This window comes from Passer domesticus, chromosome 18 (genome assembly GCF_036417665.1).
Source record: "Passer domesticus isolate bPasDom1 chromosome 18, bPasDom1.hap1, whole genome shotgun sequence".
NCBI classification, from domain to species: domain Eukaryota; kingdom Metazoa; phylum Chordata; class Aves; order Passeriformes; family Passeridae; genus Passer; species Passer domesticus.
Genome location: NC_087491.1, coordinates 2908070 through 2928076, shown reverse-complemented (window position 1 = coordinate 2928076; position 20007 = coordinate 2908070). Strand labels below are relative to the sequence as shown.

At 49.4% G+C, this 20007-nt stretch overlaps 1 protein-coding gene across 12 annotated transcripts in view; it reads left to right on the top strand.

The window, feature by feature from the left end:
• Positions 1-20007, top strand: part of ZNF618 (zinc finger protein 618) — a 148115-nt gene that overhangs the window by 101642 nt on the left and 26466 nt on the right. For 3 of the 12 annotated variants that reach the window (XM_064393922.1, XM_064393920.1, XM_064393916.1), the window contains 7 exons: positions 871-954; positions 6029-6118; positions 7430-7465; positions 8215-8292; positions 9272-9361; positions 16472-16660; positions 19284-19367. In XM_064393922.1, the coding sequence (XP_064249992.1) occupies positions 871-954; positions 6029-6118; positions 7430-7465; positions 8215-8292; positions 9272-9361; positions 16472-16660; positions 19284-19367 (651 nt within the window). The remainder of the gene's footprint in view (positions 1-870; positions 955-6028; positions 6119-7429; positions 7466-8214; positions 8293-9271; positions 9362-16471; positions 16661-19283; positions 19368-20007) is intronic. The other 9 variants (XM_064393921.1, XM_064393925.1, XM_064393918.1 and 6 more) reach the window with 8 other exon arrangements.

Here is a 20007-nt window from a genome sequence, read left to right as displayed (position 1 = left end):
GCTCCTGACTGCACCTGTAGCAGCTCAGGAGCTGGAATGGCCCTGGAATCCTTCATGGAGAAGGCAAGCACGAGCCTGTGGCTCCGTGCCCTCTCACCTGCCATTTAGCCCTTGCCACCTGGAAGGTGAGCCAGCACCTTGCACCAATTTTTGGGTCATTTCAGGGGATTTGACCCCTCCCTGTGAGGGTTTGGGATTATTCTTGGCTTGGCAGTTTGCACCCCAAGGATGCCCTTGTATGAAGCATGGGAAGCACAGTGTTAATCCAGTGTGTTCCTTGATGTCTCCTGTGTTCCTGAGTGTTTCTGACAGAGGCCAAATGTTTGTGGGAAAGAAATAAATTATTGTGAACGGAGTAATCTTGGAATAGTTTGCCCGCAGGGAAAATTTTTTTCCTTACCCCCATTTAGGATCTGGCTTGTGCCTTTGTGTGAGAGGGTTTCTGTCCTTTCCAGAATTCTGGATTTTATTGTTATTTAATCCTTACTAATGTAACTCTGGGTACTTTAATCCTCTTAAGGGTTTGCTGCTGACTTTGGGCTCAGTCCTGCTCCCTTTTCAAGGAATTTTGCCATTAGACACCTTTAAGCAGAGTTCTGATGTAAATTGAAGCTGATTTTACTGGCAGCTCTGTCCCTGGCTGTGTATGCCTCTGTGAAGCTGTAACCTGTGTGCAAGGCACAGTTCCAGCGGGGAGGAGAGGGGGGTCTGTGCTCCTGGCTCCAGCCCTGACTCTGCCTCTCCTCACTGCCAGTCTGGAAGGAATCCTCAAAAGATGCCAAAGGCTCAGGTCAAAGGAATTGTCTGTGAGCCTGCGCGGGGAATGTTCTGCCAGCTTAGGAAGCCATAAATGTGTTCCTTTCCATCTAGGTGCCCCTCTGGCTGCGGAAAGGGAGAAGAAGCCTCTCTCCAGAGCTGTCTTTGTGCTGCCCTGGGTGGAATCCACAGAAACAAGTGAGGGTCCCAGATGTTTTGTTTTTTCCCTGATGTATTGTAAGGAAGCATTAGCTGCACTTTGGGTCTTCCAGGGAGGCTGCTCAGGTAGAGTGTGCCCTGGACACAGCTTGGAGAGGTGTTTGCCAGTGGGAAGCATGCAGCATGTTCCTCAGAAAATGCCATCCTTTCCTGTTTCTTTGCACAGGTGGATTAGTAATGGGGGCTGGCTCTTCCTGAAGAGTGCTGGTGTTGCTCATGGTTCCTTCCTGTGAGGCAGGTATCCCAGGAAAGGTGATGCTTTTTCCAGGTACTGCCACAGAGCCATTCCCCAGCTCCAGCCCTCTGGGTTTGTCACAGCAGGACTTGAGCATCTGCCAGCAGATTTTCAGGAAACAAGGAATGTGAAACCAAGGATCAGAGCAGGTCATCAACTGTCCTGTGATCCCCTGGCCAAAGCTGGAGGGGTGATGCTGATCCCTTGTGGTCACTTAAACGCCACTCAGAAAACCTTTCTGGGGCCAGAAACATCACAGCCTCAAATAGAGAGGTGACATAAATGTATTGCAGCTGTAAGGAGTCCAGTGCCCCACTCATGCTCCTGGAGTTTATGTTTGGGAAACCTCATTTGCCAAGGTGAATGAGTTATGTGGAATTGTCATAGAATGTAGGATTTAGAGTAGAATTCCTTATGTTGGGTGCTTCCTTTGCCATTCCCAAACCTGCTGGTGCAAAGGAGCCACCCTGATCATGGAGCAGGACAAGCAGTGCTGTCCAGACTGCTCTCTTGTAATCTTCCTGCTTTTATCCTGACAGGGACCTGCAGCACTTCTGGATGTTAGGAAGAATTCAGAAGACTGTTGTGATCTGTTTGCATTCAGCAGTTTTGCCCTTCCACATGTGGAGACTGTCCCTGCTAGACAGCTGCTCCTGTAGTGCTCTGCCAGAGTAGGATCAATAGGATTCCAGGGTGTCTGCTGAGTGCCAGTAGCTGAGAGCTCCTCTATCAAGTACCTTTTATGGCTTCTGCCTTTTGAAAGCTCAGTGTGAATTCTGGGCCAGGTGAAAATTGTTCTTCACCTTGGACAGGTCCTTGAGGAGCTCCTGAAGCTGCTGTGGGGAAAGCCCATGGTTTGGGACTCTTTGTGGGCTGTGCTGGCAGCACTGCAGGGATGTCAGCTGGATGGGGCTGTTTCCAGTCTGGGTTTCTGGGATGCTGTGCAGAGCTCTTGGAGCCCAGTGGGAATCAGTTTGTACCCAGCTTTTGTACAGGTATTCCTGCACTTAGGAGGGAGGGTTAGGTGATCTGTATTTCTAGCTGTGTTTTTAGTGATGCAGAGCTCCTGACCTTTCAACACATTTCTGATTGCTTTTATTCCTTTCCTGGGTTTCTAAAGCAAAATCCACTGAGGCCAAGTGTCCTAAGGAAAGAAGTGTCTCATTTTGGCTGCCAGTGCTGGGCATGTGTTCTCTGCCTTCTCTTTCCTGCCAAAATGAAATATGTGCTTCCTTCTCTGGGGAATATGTGAATCAAACCAACAAAAATTCTCCAAATCTTGAATGCAGGATCTGGGAAGAGAGCTGAGCTCAGCCCTGGGGCAGGAGGTTCAGCCAGTCTCAGTGAGTGCTGGACACGCCACTGGAGCCAGCTGGCAGCAGCTCCTGGAGATGGGAAGGAAGAGCAGCTCATTCTCTCTCCTTTATTGGGATCCACTTGCAAGCAGAGTGGTCAAAACTTCCTTCGGGCCCCATGGAGTTATTTCTTGGGGTACTTGAAAAACCTGCTGATTTGCCAACTGAGTGTGCCAGTCCTTCATAGCTGAGGAGCTGCCTTGTAACGAGGCTGTGCCTTGCCTTTTCTACTACTAGCAAGATAAGGTGCTCTATTAAGGTTTATTAAGGTGCCTGTGTGTTAAAGATGAATTGTGACCTGACTAAGTAAGTACAGCTGGTACTCACTAGACCTCTCTCTGGAATCCCTGCTCCTGTTGGAAAGGCTCCTGAGCGTGAAGGACAAAGAGGAGTCTGGAGTTTGAGCAGATGTCTTTGGAGCATTTGAAGGTCTGTGTTTGCAGCAGGGTCATTGCTCAGCTGGCAGCAAGGATGTGAATCCCAGTAAGGGCCAGCACTGACCCCATGTGCTGGGGGGCTGAGCAGTGTCCTGCCCTGCCCTGTTAGTGCCTGCTGCTGTGGTTGTGCTTTGGGTGGAGCCTTAAGGTGCAGCCCCTGATGACAGCAGAGACTGCATCTGAGCAAACTTGCCTAGGTAGTGTTAGCTGTCTGGATCCTCTGCAGAGGTTTAGGGATGGTTTCAGTGTGGATTTGCAGCCACACCTGAGTGCCTGGAGTCCCTTGCAGCTCTTCTCATGGCAGTGTTACAGGTACTGATACTGTGCCCCAGCTGGATACCTTGGGGTAGGAGTTATAACACACAGCAGAAAAACTTCCCTAGGACAGGTTCCCTGTGGGCACAGCCTGACAGAGCTCAAGAAGCGTTTGGACAATGCTCTGAGATTGTTGGGGTGTCTGATCCTTGTGGGTCCCTTCCAGCCCAGGAGATTCTGTGATTCTAAGTGGTACTGCAGGGCTGCTTCTGCCCAGGGAGATTCTTGCTGAGAAAGCAGTGTCTGCTGGGGTCAGTGCTGGGTGTGTTGGAAAGCCATCAGCAGAAATGGCTGTACTGGCTGAGGAGGGGGGATCTGACTCTTGGGAGCAGTCTCAGCAGGGACTGCTGTTCAGAGAGGTAAAGCTTGGCTGCACATGGACAGCCCTTTGTGAATTCTCTGTAAAGCTCCTGTCTCTGAGGCTGGCCACTCCTTGCTGGGTGTTCTCTCCTACAGAGCCCAGGAGATCAGTGCCAAGCTGGACCAGCTGGAACAAATTCTTACTTCTCTGTAATCCTGGACATCCTTTGCCTGTGGGGACAGTCCCCTAACAACCCAGCAAACCCCTGTTCTCTGAGGCTGTGCTGTTACACTTGTTACATGTTCCGTGCTCTCTGCACTGCCGAGGGAAGAAGTGCCCACACCCAGCATGGGCTGTGCTGGGGACATTAAGATCCCCCTGTGTGACAGGGACCACAGGTAGCCGTGCCTGGCCCTGTGAGATGGTGTGTTAGTTAGTTTTCTTCTATTCTAACAAGTCTTATTATTTACTGAGCTCTTTTCTTCCAAACTAAGGCCATAATAGTTTGTTCTCTCAACATGAAAGTGCCTGGTCTTTGGGACTGCTTTGAAGAGTTAATCTTCAGTTGGTCCTGTAGAGCTCATTCCACTTCAAAAAGGAGGTTGGTTCCTTGGTTTGGGGACACCCATCGAGGTGGGACTGATGCCAAGTTAGGAGTCTCTGCTACTTGACTTGCTGATTGACTGTGCTAGTTGTCGGGGTGGGGGTTTGCAACAGCTACACAGATACTCAGCAGCAATCATTGATCCTCTTCATTGTGGGAGAGGGAGGCCCTCACCACTGTTTTGTGGCCACAGAAGGAGCCTGCTCAAGATCACATAATGGAACAAACACAGTTCAAAGTGACTTGCCAGTGCTTCTGCCCCAGAATGTTCTTACAGGTGTGTTCTGCTGCTCCTCCTCCTCTCCCTCAAGCCATTCACTGTCTGCGCAGAGTCCCTTTCTCCTTCTTGTCCAGCCTAGACTTCTAAAAACCCCTTAACTCCAGTTTAGCCCTGCTGTGCTCTGATTAAGATACAAATATTTTTTTAGTGACAGAAGTAAAGTTCCAGTGCCCAGCTGTTTAACACTGTTTAGATTTGGCAGTTTGCTCTGCTAGATCATCATAGCTTCTACAGTCACTCTGAATAAAGGGTGACAGTGATCCTTTATTTAGTGCTGAGCCCCATGTGCTGCTGGACTGAGCAGTGAACCCAAGTGAGTGATTACACTGTACCAATATATCATAGCTTAAAATAGGGAGTAATTTTAAAAGTAAAGTGATGGAGAAGTAAAATGAAAGCTTTATTAATGTGCACAGTCTGGTGTGTTTGAACACAGCATGGAAGAGGTAAAAACAAAGCTTTAACTTTGCTGATAGTAGGGATACATGGATACAGCTACACTGCTGCAGGGCAGCTCCCTGAATGGTGGGTCCTCTGTGGAGCCCTGGGAGCTGCTGCCTGCACTCCTTGCTCCTGCTGGGAAGGAAACACGCTGGTTTCAGATCCTTTGTGGCTGTACAACTGATGTGTTTCACTGTGTTTGCCCTGGACTTTATAATGTTTGCCACTTTGCTGTGGGCTCATAGCACCAAGCCATTGGCCTGGGGTTGTCTGACAGGTGGGGTGACTGCTCAGGAAATGAGCCCCAGGGTGTGTCAGGCAGCAAAGGGGGAAGCACCCCACCAAGCTGACCAGGGAATCCTCCTCATGCATTGATGTGATAGCTGAGCTAAAGACACGGATCCCCATTCAGAACAAACCAGATCTGTAAAGACTTGGAGATGTTTTACATCTGTCTGCCCCACTCAGCTGTGGTGAAGGGTTGATTGATGCTGGGATGAAGTGATGGATATGAAATGAAGCTTCATCAGCCCTCCCTTCACTGAGCACCTTACTGTCCTGAGTGCCTTGGGTTGTTGGGTCTCCTGGGTTTGCTGGTTCTGACAGATCCTGGGTGCTGATGGGACTCAGTAAACAGCAGCAGTGAGAAGCAGGACTGTGCTCACATCCAGCCTATGTTAAAGTTGGTGTATTAAGGCTTTGGTTTCTATCAGCTCATATCAGCTCCGTGCTTAGTTCTGCCCCTTTGTCCCCATCCTGACCAACAGCTGCTTGTCCCTGAACTTGCTGAGCCCTGAACTTCCAAAGGAGATGCCATCAGGGCTTGCTGCCCTGCATCCTCATTGCTGTGAGGTCTGTGGGGTCTGCCCTGGAGAGCAGAGCTCTCTGAAGAGGAAATAAATCAGAATATGCCCCAAGCCATAGAGTGTGGGGCAGGGGGAACAGTGTTGCAGTGGTTGTTTGTGTGCCTTAGAGACCTGACAGAGCACGTGGGATGTGTCAGTGCATGGGGGTGACCAGTGTAGTTGCAGTGCTTGCTTTTCACCTCAGAGTTTCTAAACTGGTCTGTTTTCTTCTTCCTACAGACAATTTTAGGTACACGTGTGACATTTGTGGAAAAAAATATAAATACTATAGCTGCTTCCAAGAGCACAGAGACCTACATGCCGTGGATGGTGAGTAATGTTTTGACACTCAGACACCTGAACTAGGCTGAGAAGTCTTTGGGGAAGCAAAATGTGGCTCTGCAGGAGCGTGTGGCCTGTGCTGTGCAGGACATGGCACTGCATGGGTCACCTCTGTGCCATGGAGGTACAGTCTACAGGCACTGCAGGAAGGAGTTTGCTGTGCCTGATTCTCTCTGTGTACATACAAACAACACCTGTGCTGGGACCACGGGACCTTGCAGTGTGTCTGCAGTGAGGTTCATGGTTAGGATGGAGATCCTGGGACTGAGTACCTCAAGGTAAATGGTCAGCCTGATTATTTGCTGGGAAGAAGTTGGTTGCTTTTTGGTTTCTGAATTTACAGGTTTGTTCCCAACATACTTCTCTGTGAAATATTTCAGATTTCAGAGTTGGGAACTTTCATTTTTCTTAATGACTGTGATGAAGTTGTCAGTGGCCCTTAAAGGGTGACTGTACATACGGCCTATGCTAGTGACATTTGGATAGAAGCAGTGTTTCTTTATTCTTCATTGGGGAAAATGAAATACCAACATGCTGGCTTACACCCTGCTTACTGAGTATCTAAAGCTCCTCAGCTGGGAGCCCACAGATACTCCAGACCTTCCCTGTGTGTGCTGCAAGCCTGACAGTACTGCTCCTCACTTGGCAAAGAAGAGTTCTAGAAAGAGGCTGCTTGCAGAGCAGCAGGTTTTGAATGGCTGGGCTGTCTCAGAAAAGCAAGTGTTTTTTCACATGGCTGTCCAAAAAAATGGTTGTGTTTACCTGGAATGTGTGGACATCTGAACGTGCTCTAGGGACAGCCAGTGTTCTCTTGTAGGGCACCACTGCCAGTTCCCTTCCTCCTTCGGGGAGCCAGAAGAAAATTAGTGGCACTGACAGTCACTGTGAGGGGAATGTGGCTGCCTCAGTGAGAAATATCTCAGGGAGCTCTACTGAGGGCCACAAGAGGGCTTGGAAAAGGCTCCATGTGTGTGCAGGGAGTGTCCCAGCTCCTCCCTGGGGCTGCTGTGTTCCAGCACATGCAGGGGTGAGGCAGCTGTGCACCTGAACTCCACCTGGGGCCGTGTCAGGGTCAGAACAAAGGCCTTGAGCATCTGTGTGTATTAGGGCTGGGCATGCTCAACCAGGTCCTGTGAGGATGCTGCTGGGAAGAGGAGGGACTGGGGCACAAAGCCTGGTTTGTTCAGTGGGGCTGAAATGTGCTGCAGCAGTATGTGAAATGCAGGAGGAAAACAAGACCATTTGAGAGGATTTAATTTCTGTTCTGTTTCTTCCCCTCCTTCTTCTATTCTGTGTTAGTTTTTAGTGTGGAAGGGGCCCCAGAAAACCGGGCAGGTAAGCCGAGCTCCTTTGTGTGCTTTATTTCACAAACCTTTTCAAGCATTCAGTAGTTCAGACACAGCAGGTCGATTCTGAACTTGTAAGAGTCAAAGGAGTTTTGTCAGGGATTGCAGTGTGACAGGGAGCATCCTCTCTCCCTCCCCAGTGTCTACAGTAGGTTGATGCCCAGCCCTAGCAGATACCAGGCTTTTGTTGCACATACACTTGGTCAGGCTTCAGACAATCAAAGAAGCAGGTGTTTCATGTCTGTGGTGATCTTGTAAATTGTTCAAGGCATGCACCAAATTCTTCTCTAAAGTGGGTTGGGTTGTGATTTGTTGCTAGCTGTGCTGTTAGCTGGTAGAAATCCCAGGTTGGTATTTGATAGGTGATGTGCCTGCAGACTGCATTGCCGTGCCCACTGTTAGCCAGTTCAGCAGCATTAGAGGGGAGACTCCCTGGAAGAAAATCAGGAAATATGGATCAGACTTTGCCATGTGTTCATTCAGTTTTTCTCTGCATTCTTTAAACATGAATTCCCACAAGGCCTGTTAGTGGGCTGGGAGCAGGGGTAATCCTGGGGCACCTGAGGAAGAGGAGGAGGGAGAAGTCAGACAGAGGGATCACTGGTTTATCATTCCTGTTTTCCAGTCCTGTTACAGATGGAAATGTGATTACAGGTGCAGGAGCATTCAGTGCCCATGCAGCTGTAGAAGGCAAAGCTGAGGTGTTGTCAGCTGTCCTCTGGTTCTGTTCTCTTGCAGACCCCTATGACCAGGCCGTCATCGCCGCCGATGAGGTGAAGGAGGAGGAGCCTGAACCCTTCCAGAAGATTGGGCCAAGTAAGAGTTATTTTTGTTTGAGATAAAAAGGGAAGCTCAGGGGTTCACTGCCTTTGGTTGCAGTACCTCTAGAGAAAGCAGGAAGCATTGTTACACAGCAGGGCTGGGGTTTGGGTACTCACAGGTATGTTCAGGCTCAAAGGAGCATCAAACACCAACAGCCCTGGCCCTAAGAACTGCAGCTTTGTGATGTGTTCTGCTCAAGAGCTCTGCAAAGAGAAGGGGAGGGGAGTTCAGGGAAAAGCAATCTGGCAGGGATGAGAGAGGGCTTGAAGGTGCACTGAGAGCTGGCAGGTGATTCATTCACACTGCCTTTGTGGTGGGTCCTCAAACAGAGCGGAGGGAAACAGAGAGAACACCAGATTTTGCCAAAGCATTTCCCTGAATTTTCCATTTTGGAATAATTTGATTATCCATGGATTTTCCTTCATCTCACAGCTTGCTGCCAGTTCTGTACTCCCAGCACTGGCAAGAGGAGGAGGTGCCAGTGTGTGGTTACACTCCATTATTTCCATTATCCCCAAAGCAGGAATGAACATAGTTCCTCCAAGCCCCTTCTCCTGCAAGAGAACTCCACAATCCCAAATAAAAGTTCTCTAATACTTGAATGTGACTGCTTGTTTCCTGGTTTGACTGTTCCTGTTGTCCATCCCAGACCTGTAACCAGAGGACAGATCTGTGTCACCTGTAATACAGACTTTAGAACTGGATTCTCTCCCTTGTTTTGCATACTTCTTGTAATTTTGGGGTAATCTTGTGAAGCTTGTTCAGTTCTGCTGGACTTCTTATGCATGATCCATCCCTCTGTTTTGCACTGTTTTCCTTTCTTGGGAAAAGGATGTGTGGATTACAGGGCAGGCAAGTTCCCCATGCATGAGGAATGTTTGTGTGACCTGACCAGCTTCTCTGCAAAAAGGAGCTGGGGGTTGTGTAAGAGGGCTGGCCTCCTGCCTGACCTTTGTCCTTGTTCATTTCACAGAAACTGGCAATTACACCTGTGAGTTCTGTGGCAAGCAGTACAAGTACTACACTCCCTACCAAGAGCACGTGGCTCTGCACGCCCCCATCAGTGAGTATTGCTGCAGGGCTGCCCTCTGCAGCCTGGCACCTCCAGGGCTCCGGGGAGCACCAGGCTGCCAGGACACACTTCCCTCCTGGGGATCCTTCCCTTGGAGCTGTGGGATTACAGTGGGCAGGACACAGATCATGTAGAGCTGAGCTGGGATCCCTTCTCACAGTTCACTGTCAGGTCTGGAATGTCTCTGAGCTCCTACCTCAGCCCATGGAATTCTACACATGTTCCTTGTGGGGTTGATGGTTTAGGCTCTTGTTTAACTGAGGAGATGCACAACATTTTTATACTCCCCTAAATAATAATTGAACATACATGTTAGAGAAGAAGCATCTTTCTATGAGCTTCTGGGGAATTATTTCAAGCAGTGAGTTAAAACTGGTTTCAAAATAATTTAAGTGATCTCAGCAGCTCGCTACTGAATCACACTCAATAAATTATTTATTTCAGGGAGCTCAGGACAAGGCAGTTGTCAACAAACTGCACAGCACTGTGGTCTGCACTCCCCACACAGAGGGGAGGAGGCTTTAACAAGCAGTTCAGTGGAATTCAGTGCAAAATTTTACTAAACACATTGAGAGAAATCTTTGCCATCTGCTGGATTTGAATACTTTCAAAGTCTGCAGAGAAGTTCTTTACAGCTGAACTTCCTGCTCCCTTCCCAGCTCTGCCCTGAGCTTTGCTGGGTGCCCGGGGAGTGCTGCTCCAGGGTTTGGTGTGATGGAGAGGAGGATGAGGGATGGGATGAGGGACGAGCCGAGCTCATCAGCCTGCAGCTGCAGCCGCCAGGGGGCGCGTCCACCCCAAAATCCCCGGGAATCGGGTTTTTAAGGGATTGTAGTGAGGCACCCGTGGGTTTATGGGAACATGGTCCACCAGAGTGTCACTTTTAAGGTTTGGTGGCTCTTGATAGGTGCCATGCAGGTTCTCTGAAGCTTGGATATAGACCATGGTAGAAGGTGCAGGGCATAAAATACGTGTCCAACATCAGCCTCACAAAGCTAATTCTGTTACCTGCCATCTGCTGAAGGACCTGCCCCAGTGCTTGTGATTGCACACACTGCAGTTATTCTTGTGCTTACCTGCCCATGGAAGCTCCACCTCTTCACTGAGGTGTTTTCAGCCCTCAGGCTGAAAACATTGGTGACAGCAGTTGGTCCATCTCCTGCCACAGAGGGGCCCTTGGACAGCAGGGCTCTGGGGTCTCTGCTCCCCCTGCAGAGAGCTCAGGAGCAGAGTGCAGTGAGCACTGAGCTTTGCTTAGCTCTAGCTAATTTTTGCCTTCCCAGTGCTTCCCATTTCAAGGTGATTTATTGCCACTGATGTCTTCCACCTTCCCAACCACTTGTAGAAATAGCTGAGCTGCTGGTTCTGGTCCAGGCTGTCCAGCAGGAAAGAAACCCCAGCTCTGTGAGGAGTGTGCCTGCAGTGGGCCCTGCAGTTCCAGTGGCCCCCCCAGGCCCTGCCCCAGTTCTGCAGGAGGAGACATGTTCTGAGTGCTGGGCCTGAAGCCATCCTTGCACCATCATTTCTGCAGCAAAAGAAAAGAAGCTGCCCCTGCTGCAGGTTGGATCAGAAGGCCCTGAGCTGGGCAGATGGGTTTCCAGTCCTTTCAAGTATCTTTAACTATGAGGACACTCAAGATCAGATCAAGAAAATATTTTCATAAGGTTTAACCCCCTCCCCATAAACTTTTCTTTTTCCTTTTTTTTTTAACCTCTTTTTTCCTCTCCTAGTTCCCATGACCTAAGATTTCTGATTTACAATGACAAGCCACTAACCCTGCTGAGGATATGGGAGAGGGCATGATGAGCTCCCAAGGCAGGCTGGCCAGTACATCCTCACACCTTTCTGCTGCTCAGACTCTGCTCTTCCCAAAATCCAAGGTCCTGTGAGGCAGCTGTTTGAAAAGCATAGCTGGCTTTTCTTTGGTCCTTGCAGTCAGAAGAAGTAAAGCTGAGACTGTGTCTTTATCCTGGTCTCATTCTTCTGGTTATAAGGCAAATGCTGAAAATTCAGTCACCAGTTCAGCTGTGTAGGTCTCTGCTGGAGTGCAAGCTTCCCTTCCAGAGCCTGTGTTTCTGGTTTTCTGTCATAATGAATGAAAAGTCATTGAAAATGGGTAAAACAAGGAATGATATCCTGCAGCTTCAATAGCATCTTGCAGGATAATTTCTGGTCTGAGCTGCTGGATAGCTGCTGTCTGGAAAAGAGCTCTGCTGTGGGCTTCCCTGGAATTGTTAATGCCAAATGTCTCCTTCCAAAGTTCCCTTTTCTGAATGAGGAGTAGGGGCTTTTTCATAAAATTAGAGCTGGGCTATGACTCTTAAAAATAATATTGTTATGCTGTTTCTGTCAACATATTCACTCTTTTGAAGAAGGCTGTCAGAGGCCGTTTCCAAAAAATAAAAGTGGATAGCAGGCACATTCATTGTCCCAGTTTTAGAAACATTTCTGAGTGAAGTTTCCTGGGGGGGGCGGTTCTGAGATATTCCTGTCCTCCTTCAGGCTCTGGCTGCTCTGTAAGATGGAGCTGATTGAACCACGTTTGCTGGGGCTGGGCATTGTTTAGGATGGAGAGAGAATGTTCAGGGCATGAAGTGACAGAACAGAGGGAATGGCTTCACACTCTTAGAGGGTGGGGTTAGATGGGATTTTGGGAAGAAATTCTGAGTATCCAGTGAGGAATTGGGTGGTGAGGCCCTGGCACAGGGTGCCCAGAGCAGCTGTGGCTGCCCCTGGATCCCTGGCAGTGCCCAAGGCCAGGCTGGACAGGACTTGGAGCAGCCTGGGTCCCTGCCCACAGCAGGGGGGTTGACAAGATAATCTTTTAGGTTCATTCCAACCCAAAGCAATCTGGCATTCTGTGACTCTGTGCTGAGTTTACAGTGCAGAGAAGACCTGGGGCACCTGGGATGTGACCTGGTTATGAATGCACCAGGAGTGGGATTGAGCTTGGTGAGTGAGGCTCAGGAGTGTGCATTCACCTCTGCATGGTACCTGCAGATAGAGCCTCAGACTCCTGGGTCATGGAAGTGTGGGGAGAGAGCCCTAAAACCAGCACAACCCTCCATGGCTCTGCTTTCAGGATTGAAATCTAAAGTCATTTCACGGCTCTGAGAGTACGCAGAGCTCTGAAAGGCCCTGAGCAGCCCCACATGGGGCTGTGCCCACAGCCACACTCCCGCCCCAGCCCTGCTCTGAGCCACACACCTGCCTGAGCTGCTCTGTAGGATGTTGGTCTCAGGTCAGTTGTGGACGTGCCCATGCCTGGCTGTGGGTCCCATGGGTTTGTGCCCCAACCCACAACTGAATTCCCACCTTGATGTCAGTCAGCCGTGCCTGGACACCCTGGATCTCGCTGAGGATCACTGGTCCTGGTTGACCTCACCAGAGCTGATCCTGCTGCTGACCTGTGGATTGACTTGCCAGCCTGGCCACACACCTCTCTCATTGCCATGAACTTCCCTATGGCCTTCGTGATGGAAGCTGGCTGTCACCTCTGGGCCTTGCTCCCTTCTCTCAGGCTCTGTGGGATGGGCCTTTCCATCCCTGGGATCATTTTTGGCTCTCCAGGGGACAGACAGACCCACCCTGACACCTGAGATGCTCAAGGAAGTTCATCAAGGCTTGCTGCTCAGTTCCTTTCTGTATTGGATGCACACTGGATACAATTTATTCATCCAAAGTGCTTAAATGCAGTGTTTCATTGAGGCAGCTGCCATTTTGGTAGTACAGCTGGTTTCCACACAGACACTGCCTAGCCAGGAAAAAACAACTCCAGATTCCAGTTGGATGGTGTATCTTTGTTTCCCAGTTCAGTGAGAGAAATCTGTGAGTTCAGGTGCTTTTCCCAGTCTGATCCCACAGTGTTTTAACAACAGGCGCCACCTGTTTGTGTGTACAAAGATACACATTAAAAATTTGATAGGTTTGAGCAGAGGGGTTTTCCTGTGGAAAGACCTGTTTGCCATAGCCAAGGTGTCTGCTCAGAGTATGGAATTCCAGGCCATTGTTAAGGAATAATTTTCCAACACGTTCAGTGAAGACAGTTTTTTCTCCATAGGTGATGGTATCATTCCATCTGAATCTTCAAAATGGTTCCCTGCCCATCCTGACTATATCTTTCTAAAAGAATACTATACACAAATTATTAACCAGAATTTTTACCTGGAAAGAGTAATGTTGCTGAGACAATGTGGTCCCTGTTGTGGTGGTGCATTGTGGTAGTGTGTGGATTTGTGTGCCAGATTTTCTCCTTGCTGCCACAGCTTGTCAATCACAGTACTTTAAGATCTTCCCAAATCCAGAAAAGTCAGGAGGGGCCGCTGTGATCTCTGGACTGCCTGGAGAAACACATTCTGTAGGATTGCCATTATTTAATTGCACACAGATCTGCTTTAGAGAGACATCTAATCCTGCTTTTGAGTGACAGAAAATGCAGCAATCACATAAGGTAATTATTTTGATGAATTATTGCCTCCACTAAATTAAGACTAAAATTAGCCAGCTGTAGCTTTGAGCGCTGGGTCCTTTTTATAACCTTGTGTGAAGGAAGACTAAGTTACTGAGTTTCTGTCCTTTCTAGACCTGGCCTAGCCTGCTCTCCAGGCCCCGGTTAAATCACAGGAGTGATTTGTGTTTCCATTGTAAGCTCTGCTGTTCTTGGCCCTTGGTTATCCTCTTGTCTCCTCCTCTGAGTGTTCTCCAGTCTGTTCTCCACTGTGGGCAGGGCAGGCACCAGCAGTGTCAGGGTCAGGAAGGATCTGAGAGCTGGCACTGCCTTCCTGATCCTTGTGGGAATTCCTGATTGCTCCCCAAGGAGCACCTCAGCCTCTTCAGCTGCAGAGTCCCCCTGGGAGCTCCTCTGCAGCCAAGCCCAGCAGTGCCAAGCTTTTCCTGCTGTCAGGCTGGAGCCCCTCTGTTCCCAGCATCTCCTGCCTCAAGTGTGTCCTTCAGCACACCCTGGGCCATGCTGCAGGGCTGCAGCACAAAGCCCTGAGCTGACTGACTGCAGACCCTGCAGTGAGAATCACCCTCCACATCCCTGCAGCTTCCGCTGGGACGGGTCTGTGCTGCCTTCTGAGAGGGTTTGAACAGCTCCACAGTGCCAGTTATGAGGTCAGCTGCCCATGGTGCTCTCTCCAGTCTTGCTGCAGATTTTGAGGCAGGAGGTTTTTTGTGGCCATTCAGCAATTCAGGATTTTCATTTTTAGAAACATCTTGGCCTTTTCATCAGCTTGAGGCTGCAAGTTTCACAGTGAAAGTGACTTTTGCAGAGTAGAGCAGAGGAGCTGTGTGATGCTCTCTACCTGTGTTGCTCAGCCTTCAGAAGGAATTTGGCATCTGATGAACTACAGACTGAACATTTTTTTTCCCAGTGAACTGTTAGCTTCCTCCAGACTGCTTGAACTGATGTTCCTTTGTCTGTCTTGCACTGCTGCTGAAAACTCTCTCTGCCTAGTGTCAGCTGGAGTAGTCTTCTCTGTGGGTTCTCAGTTTGAAGACATACTGTTTGTTTCATTTGGGAGGAAGAAGAAGAAATTTTGGAGGTCATCATAGCATTGAGACTTCTGTCTTCAGGTCCCAAAGCAGTATCTGGGCTGCAGAGGATGTGCAGTGATGCTGTCTGTGTCTGGCACTGAAGAGTTGCTGATGGCTGTTTCTCATGGCATTGGTGGGGAATAAAGCAGACATTGGTGGGAATGATCCTCATGGAAAGCAGACAATCCACAAGCTGGAAAATTTCATATCTGACTACATTTTTGCTGGCAGTTTGGCAGCAGCTGGAGGAGGATTATCCATGGAGATTGAAAGGAAGCATAGAGAGCAAAACAAGCCTCCTGCCTATTTATCTGGCTGGAAACCAAGCAGAGAAGTATCCTGACTAAAATATGAGAAAACCAGTGCATAATTTCCTGCAGAACTACACTGACATGTAGGAAATGTCAGCTTGGGGCTGTGTGTCAGAGCAAGTGAATCAAAACCCCTGGAAATTGCAATGTGAATTTTGTGAATGTACACATTCCCAGTCCCCAGTGCTGCTGATGAAGGTGAGAGCCAGTCACAGCCAAGGTCTGTAAAGTCTCCTGGGATTTTGGGAATGAGCATCCTGTCCCAGCCTAGGGGACTTCTCCCCTGTTTCAGAGTTAGGCTGTGGTGCTGCCATGGCATTCCCCTGAGAGCTGCTCAGTGTGGATGAGTGTTTCTCACTCACACTGTGTGGGATGTGCAGGTGCTGCTGTTGTTCCTCCATCTTTAGGCATCCCACAGTATCACTGTAGAAATCACTGGGTTGGTTGAACCCACAGTCTTTGGTCCTTTGTTAGTGATTTTTCATGACAGGTGGTTGGAGTGGGGCTAGGGCTTCCGGACCCATGTCCAAATTTCCATAAAGAGTCTTCTTAGGAGTGAAGGGGGTTCTTAGACAGTTTCTCCATTTTTGTAATGGTTTATTTAATCCCTGTGGCCCAGACGAAGGGCTGTCCTCCTGAAGGTGTTTCAGATGACTTTTGGTATTGACAATTCCTGGTGATCCTCACTGTTTGCTGCAGAGACTAAAATATAGATGCATTCAAAGAGCATATCCCAGTAATATTCAGAATTTCTCCATATGTCACCAGTCTGGAGATGGGAGCAAAAGCCTTTACTCACTCTGCCTCCTAATTAATTTCCATTCCATTCCCAACAGTGCCCTTTCCTTTGTATTTGGTCAAAGAGACAAGGATTGTAGCTGGAGATCACTAGGATTTATTCAAGGCTCAAGAAAAAAAGATGTTAACTTCTCTCTACTCAGACATCTGAGTAGTTTAGAAACCTGTTCCCAGTCCACAGAAATGGAGGCCAGAGCTGCAGATGCCGCCAGGCAGGCCATGGCAATCACACAGTGCTCCTGGGTGGATGGGGTGATTCCTGCAGGAGCAGGGATGGGTTGGTTGTGTGGCAGTTAGAGGTGTGGAAGGGAGCTAAGGAGCTTCACCAGTGTCCCCTTGGGCGAGGGGGGAGCCCAGCTCCCTGCCAGGGGCTCGGTGGGTCAGCAGCTCCAGCAGGCCCCGCTCTCGGAGCTCCCTGGCTGTGCAGGCACTAGTTCTGAGTGTTCATATCCAGAGTTCTCTCGATCTCCACTCTTCGTGGCAGTGAAGACACAGGCGAGCCAGTCCAGCAAAAAGTCCCCGGCGTCCCTAAACCGCTGCTCCAGCCTGCTGCACCGCGCGCCCTCCGGCGTCCCGCCCGCCTCGCAGCCCCAGATGTTCCGCGCTCCCAATTCCGCGTCCCCAGGAAGCAAGGCCATCACAGGTACCAACTGCCTTTCAGCTTGCTGAGCTGCTCAGAGTCCTGTCCTGCCCTGGATAGGCTTTTCACCCTTCCTAACATCAGTCTGCTCCATCCACGGCTGTCCCAGAGAAGCCGCTCCCAGAAGCAGCTGAGGGGGTTTGATCCTTTGTAATCCCTTCCCAGTGACAAGTTGTTTTTGTTAAACATCGTGGTAACCACAAGGTGCAAAATACCCTGTTTCAAATCCTGGTGTCACAAGCTGAGAAGAGCTTCCTGACAAGGATTGGTGTAATGGCTTGTCAGAAATGGGGATTTTTGCCTGGTTTTCAGCACTGTTTGGCATTTAGTGTTTGTTTCTCTCAAGATGATGTTCTCAGGGCTAGGCCTGTGCCTTTGGAAGTGAAATGGAGTACAGGTGTTTTCACATGCTCCATTCCCCACAGGAACCTCCGAGAGATAAACAGAAAAATCAGTATTACAGAACCATTAGTGAGGAGTTAGAAAAAGCGAGTTAGGATTGATCATCCCATTGTCTCAGTTTCCTCCTGAAAAAGATCAAGCCTAAAAAAAAATTTAGAAGAAAGAAAGCAAAGACTACTGAAAAATAACTGTTAATAAATAGGGTGTAAAACATAGTGTGCCATGTGCAGTCCACTGGGAAGCATCCTCTTAAGTCTGTGGGATTGATGGATAGAGATTCCATCCCGGTGCAGAAGAAGGGCTGGTCAATCAGTTGATGGTTAAACACTCCTAGAATGTCTGGCATGAACAGAAGTTGAGTATGAGAGGTGGCTGTGGTGGGAGAGGCCATGGATGCTGAACAAGGATGGGTTTTGTTGGGTAACACATACCCACAGCTGCCAAGGACTTGGTCCATATAGAGAATTTTACTTCACATTCTAAAGGTTCTAATACAAGGAGAGAAAACAGAGTGAGCTGCCCTCTCAGTGTGGGAAGGGCACAGTAAGACTAAGCAGGTGCATTAAACCAGATTTTTCTTACTGCCTGACTTGGGGGAGGTTTTGGGGAGGGAAGCTAAGGGATGAAGGCAAAACCACCATGCAAATTCTTTATACAGGTCTTTGGACACCTCCATCTCACTTCCACTTGTGACATAAGCCAGGACTTGAATGTGGGTCTCTTGGGAGGGATGGGTTGACCCAAACCATTTTGTCACTGTCTGATTTTCCTGTTATTTAAGGCCTCTTGTTTCTATTATTTATCTGTCAAGTGGCCTAGGTAGATAATGTTTCCAGTTCCTTTTCAGCCCTGTTTGATGTGTTTCTGTTTCAGTTGATTTGGTTACCAAGTTTGCTTGTTCTCCTGAATTTTAGGAGTCAGGAGTGTAGTTGATTGAGAGTTTGAGAAGCCTGCTCAGGACTTGGAAGGGTCCACTGAGCCAAAATCCACAGGCTGGGCTCTTCCTTCAGCTGAGGTCTCTGGTAGCCCCAAAGCCCACGTGTGTGAGCCACGCTGCAGCTCTGGGAGCCTGCAGGGACCCAGGGCATCTGCCAAGTCCTGACAGTAGTTGTGACCACTCCAGTGGTCTGCAGGAATAAAATCATGGTCTGGCACCACTTTTCAGGAGTCCCCATCACTCCTGAATGAAAGACTTGTGTCCCCAGCCCTGCCCAGTCTGCAGCTGGGCCCAGCAGAGCCAGGCCAGGCCGTGTCCACATGAAGCCATGGGTGACAGTGGGCTCCAGAATGAGAGTGCAGAGCAAGGGCCTGTCCAGAACAGGCCACACTCATTGCTTTGGCCAGTTTAGTTTATTTAATCTCTAGTTTATCCTTTCAGCCACCACAGTAAATCCATTTGCCTGGATATTGCAGAGCCAGTGAAGTGAGACAGGACCTCCTTGCACTGTTGAGCTGAGGGACAGCAGCTTGAGCAGGGTGGGAGGCCCCGAGCTGTGCAGGGATGCTTCAGGGATGCTTCAGGACTCTGTGGCCACTGCCAGGGGCAGGAAGCACCTGGAGGAGCCTCCCAGTGCAGTCACTGGGAACTGCCCTGTGCTGTGGCTGGAGTGGGCCCTGCCAGGAGCAGGACCTGGGGGCTCAGGAACAAGGGCACTGTTGGGAAGCACAGAGCCAGAGGATCTTCCACAGCTTTTCCAGACGTGGTGGGCAGGCCCTGAGACAACCCTTCAGGCCTCTGCTTCAACACTTCCAGGAGGGTGTTTAAAAAGGGAGTGCAGGTGACTGGGAAGCACAAGGAAAGATGGCACAGTGCTTCTGTAGGTGACACTTTGGTGTGGTGCTGAGCCCCCAAGCTCAGTCTCAGACTGGTCACCTGTGCTCACAGGAATTAAGGGCTGCTTGTTGCCTTAAGGACAAGTAAGGTAAGGGTTGGGGTTTTTTGCAGGGGAGGAAGACATGACCTTTCTGGTTCAGTCAGGACTGGTGTTCACAGGCTCCCTAAGAGCCAATCCAGGCCACCCCAGCCAGCAGGCATTCAAGAAAAATACCCATCTGTTGTCCCTTCACTGAATCTGGCCCATTTGCCTCCAAAATGAGGTATTTGACCTTTCTGCTGTACTCAGGGTCTGTGATTATGTGGCACAGGAGCATGTCTTGCCTCCTGTCTGCCTGATTCTGCATCCAGTGTTGACCAGTCACCATTCCTGCTTTGTTCTCCACCCAGCAGAAAGTGCTTTCAGCAGAAGAGTGGAAGGCAAAGTGCAAAACAACTTTGAAGAAACAAACAGCAATTCCCAGAACTCCAGTGGTAAGTGTGGTCACCCTTTCCTGCTGCTTCCATATTCCTCTCCAAGCAGGATCCAGCTGTGCTCAGGGAATGTTGATGTATTATGGGGTACCTTGTTTAAGCTCACAGGCAGCCGGCCCTCCTGGGGTAGTGCCTTGTTCTCCCTCCTCCCCAGGCTCCTGGCACCCCAGCCCTGTCAAACAGGCCATGAGGGATTCCTGCTGCCAAGGACCAGGTACTTGAGCATAGATTTTTCAGAGGGGAGCCAAGATGTGGAGAAAGGATGGATGGAGATCAGTGCAGTCCTGGTGGAGCAAAGACATTTGAAAGCAGCAGAAGTTTGAGGACTGTGGGTAGAAGAGCAGTTTGCAGATTACAGTGATGCTGAGCATGACAGTTTATTTAAATGTCACTGTAACCAGTGTCCAGCTGTTTGTGCAGTCACTGCGTGGGGGTCACAGTCAATCAGATGTGAGCTCAAAATCCATGTGCTAGAAGGAATGAAAATCCCCTCCACTTGTGCAGTTTCCTTTCAGTGTTAAAGGAAACTGAACATAACCAGTGGCCTAGACAATTTTGTTCAGGTCTAGCAGCTATAGAGTTTTCTGTGCAAGGTTTTTATCCTGCCTGTGTACTGCCTGGCCTTCCAGTGGGCCACTAC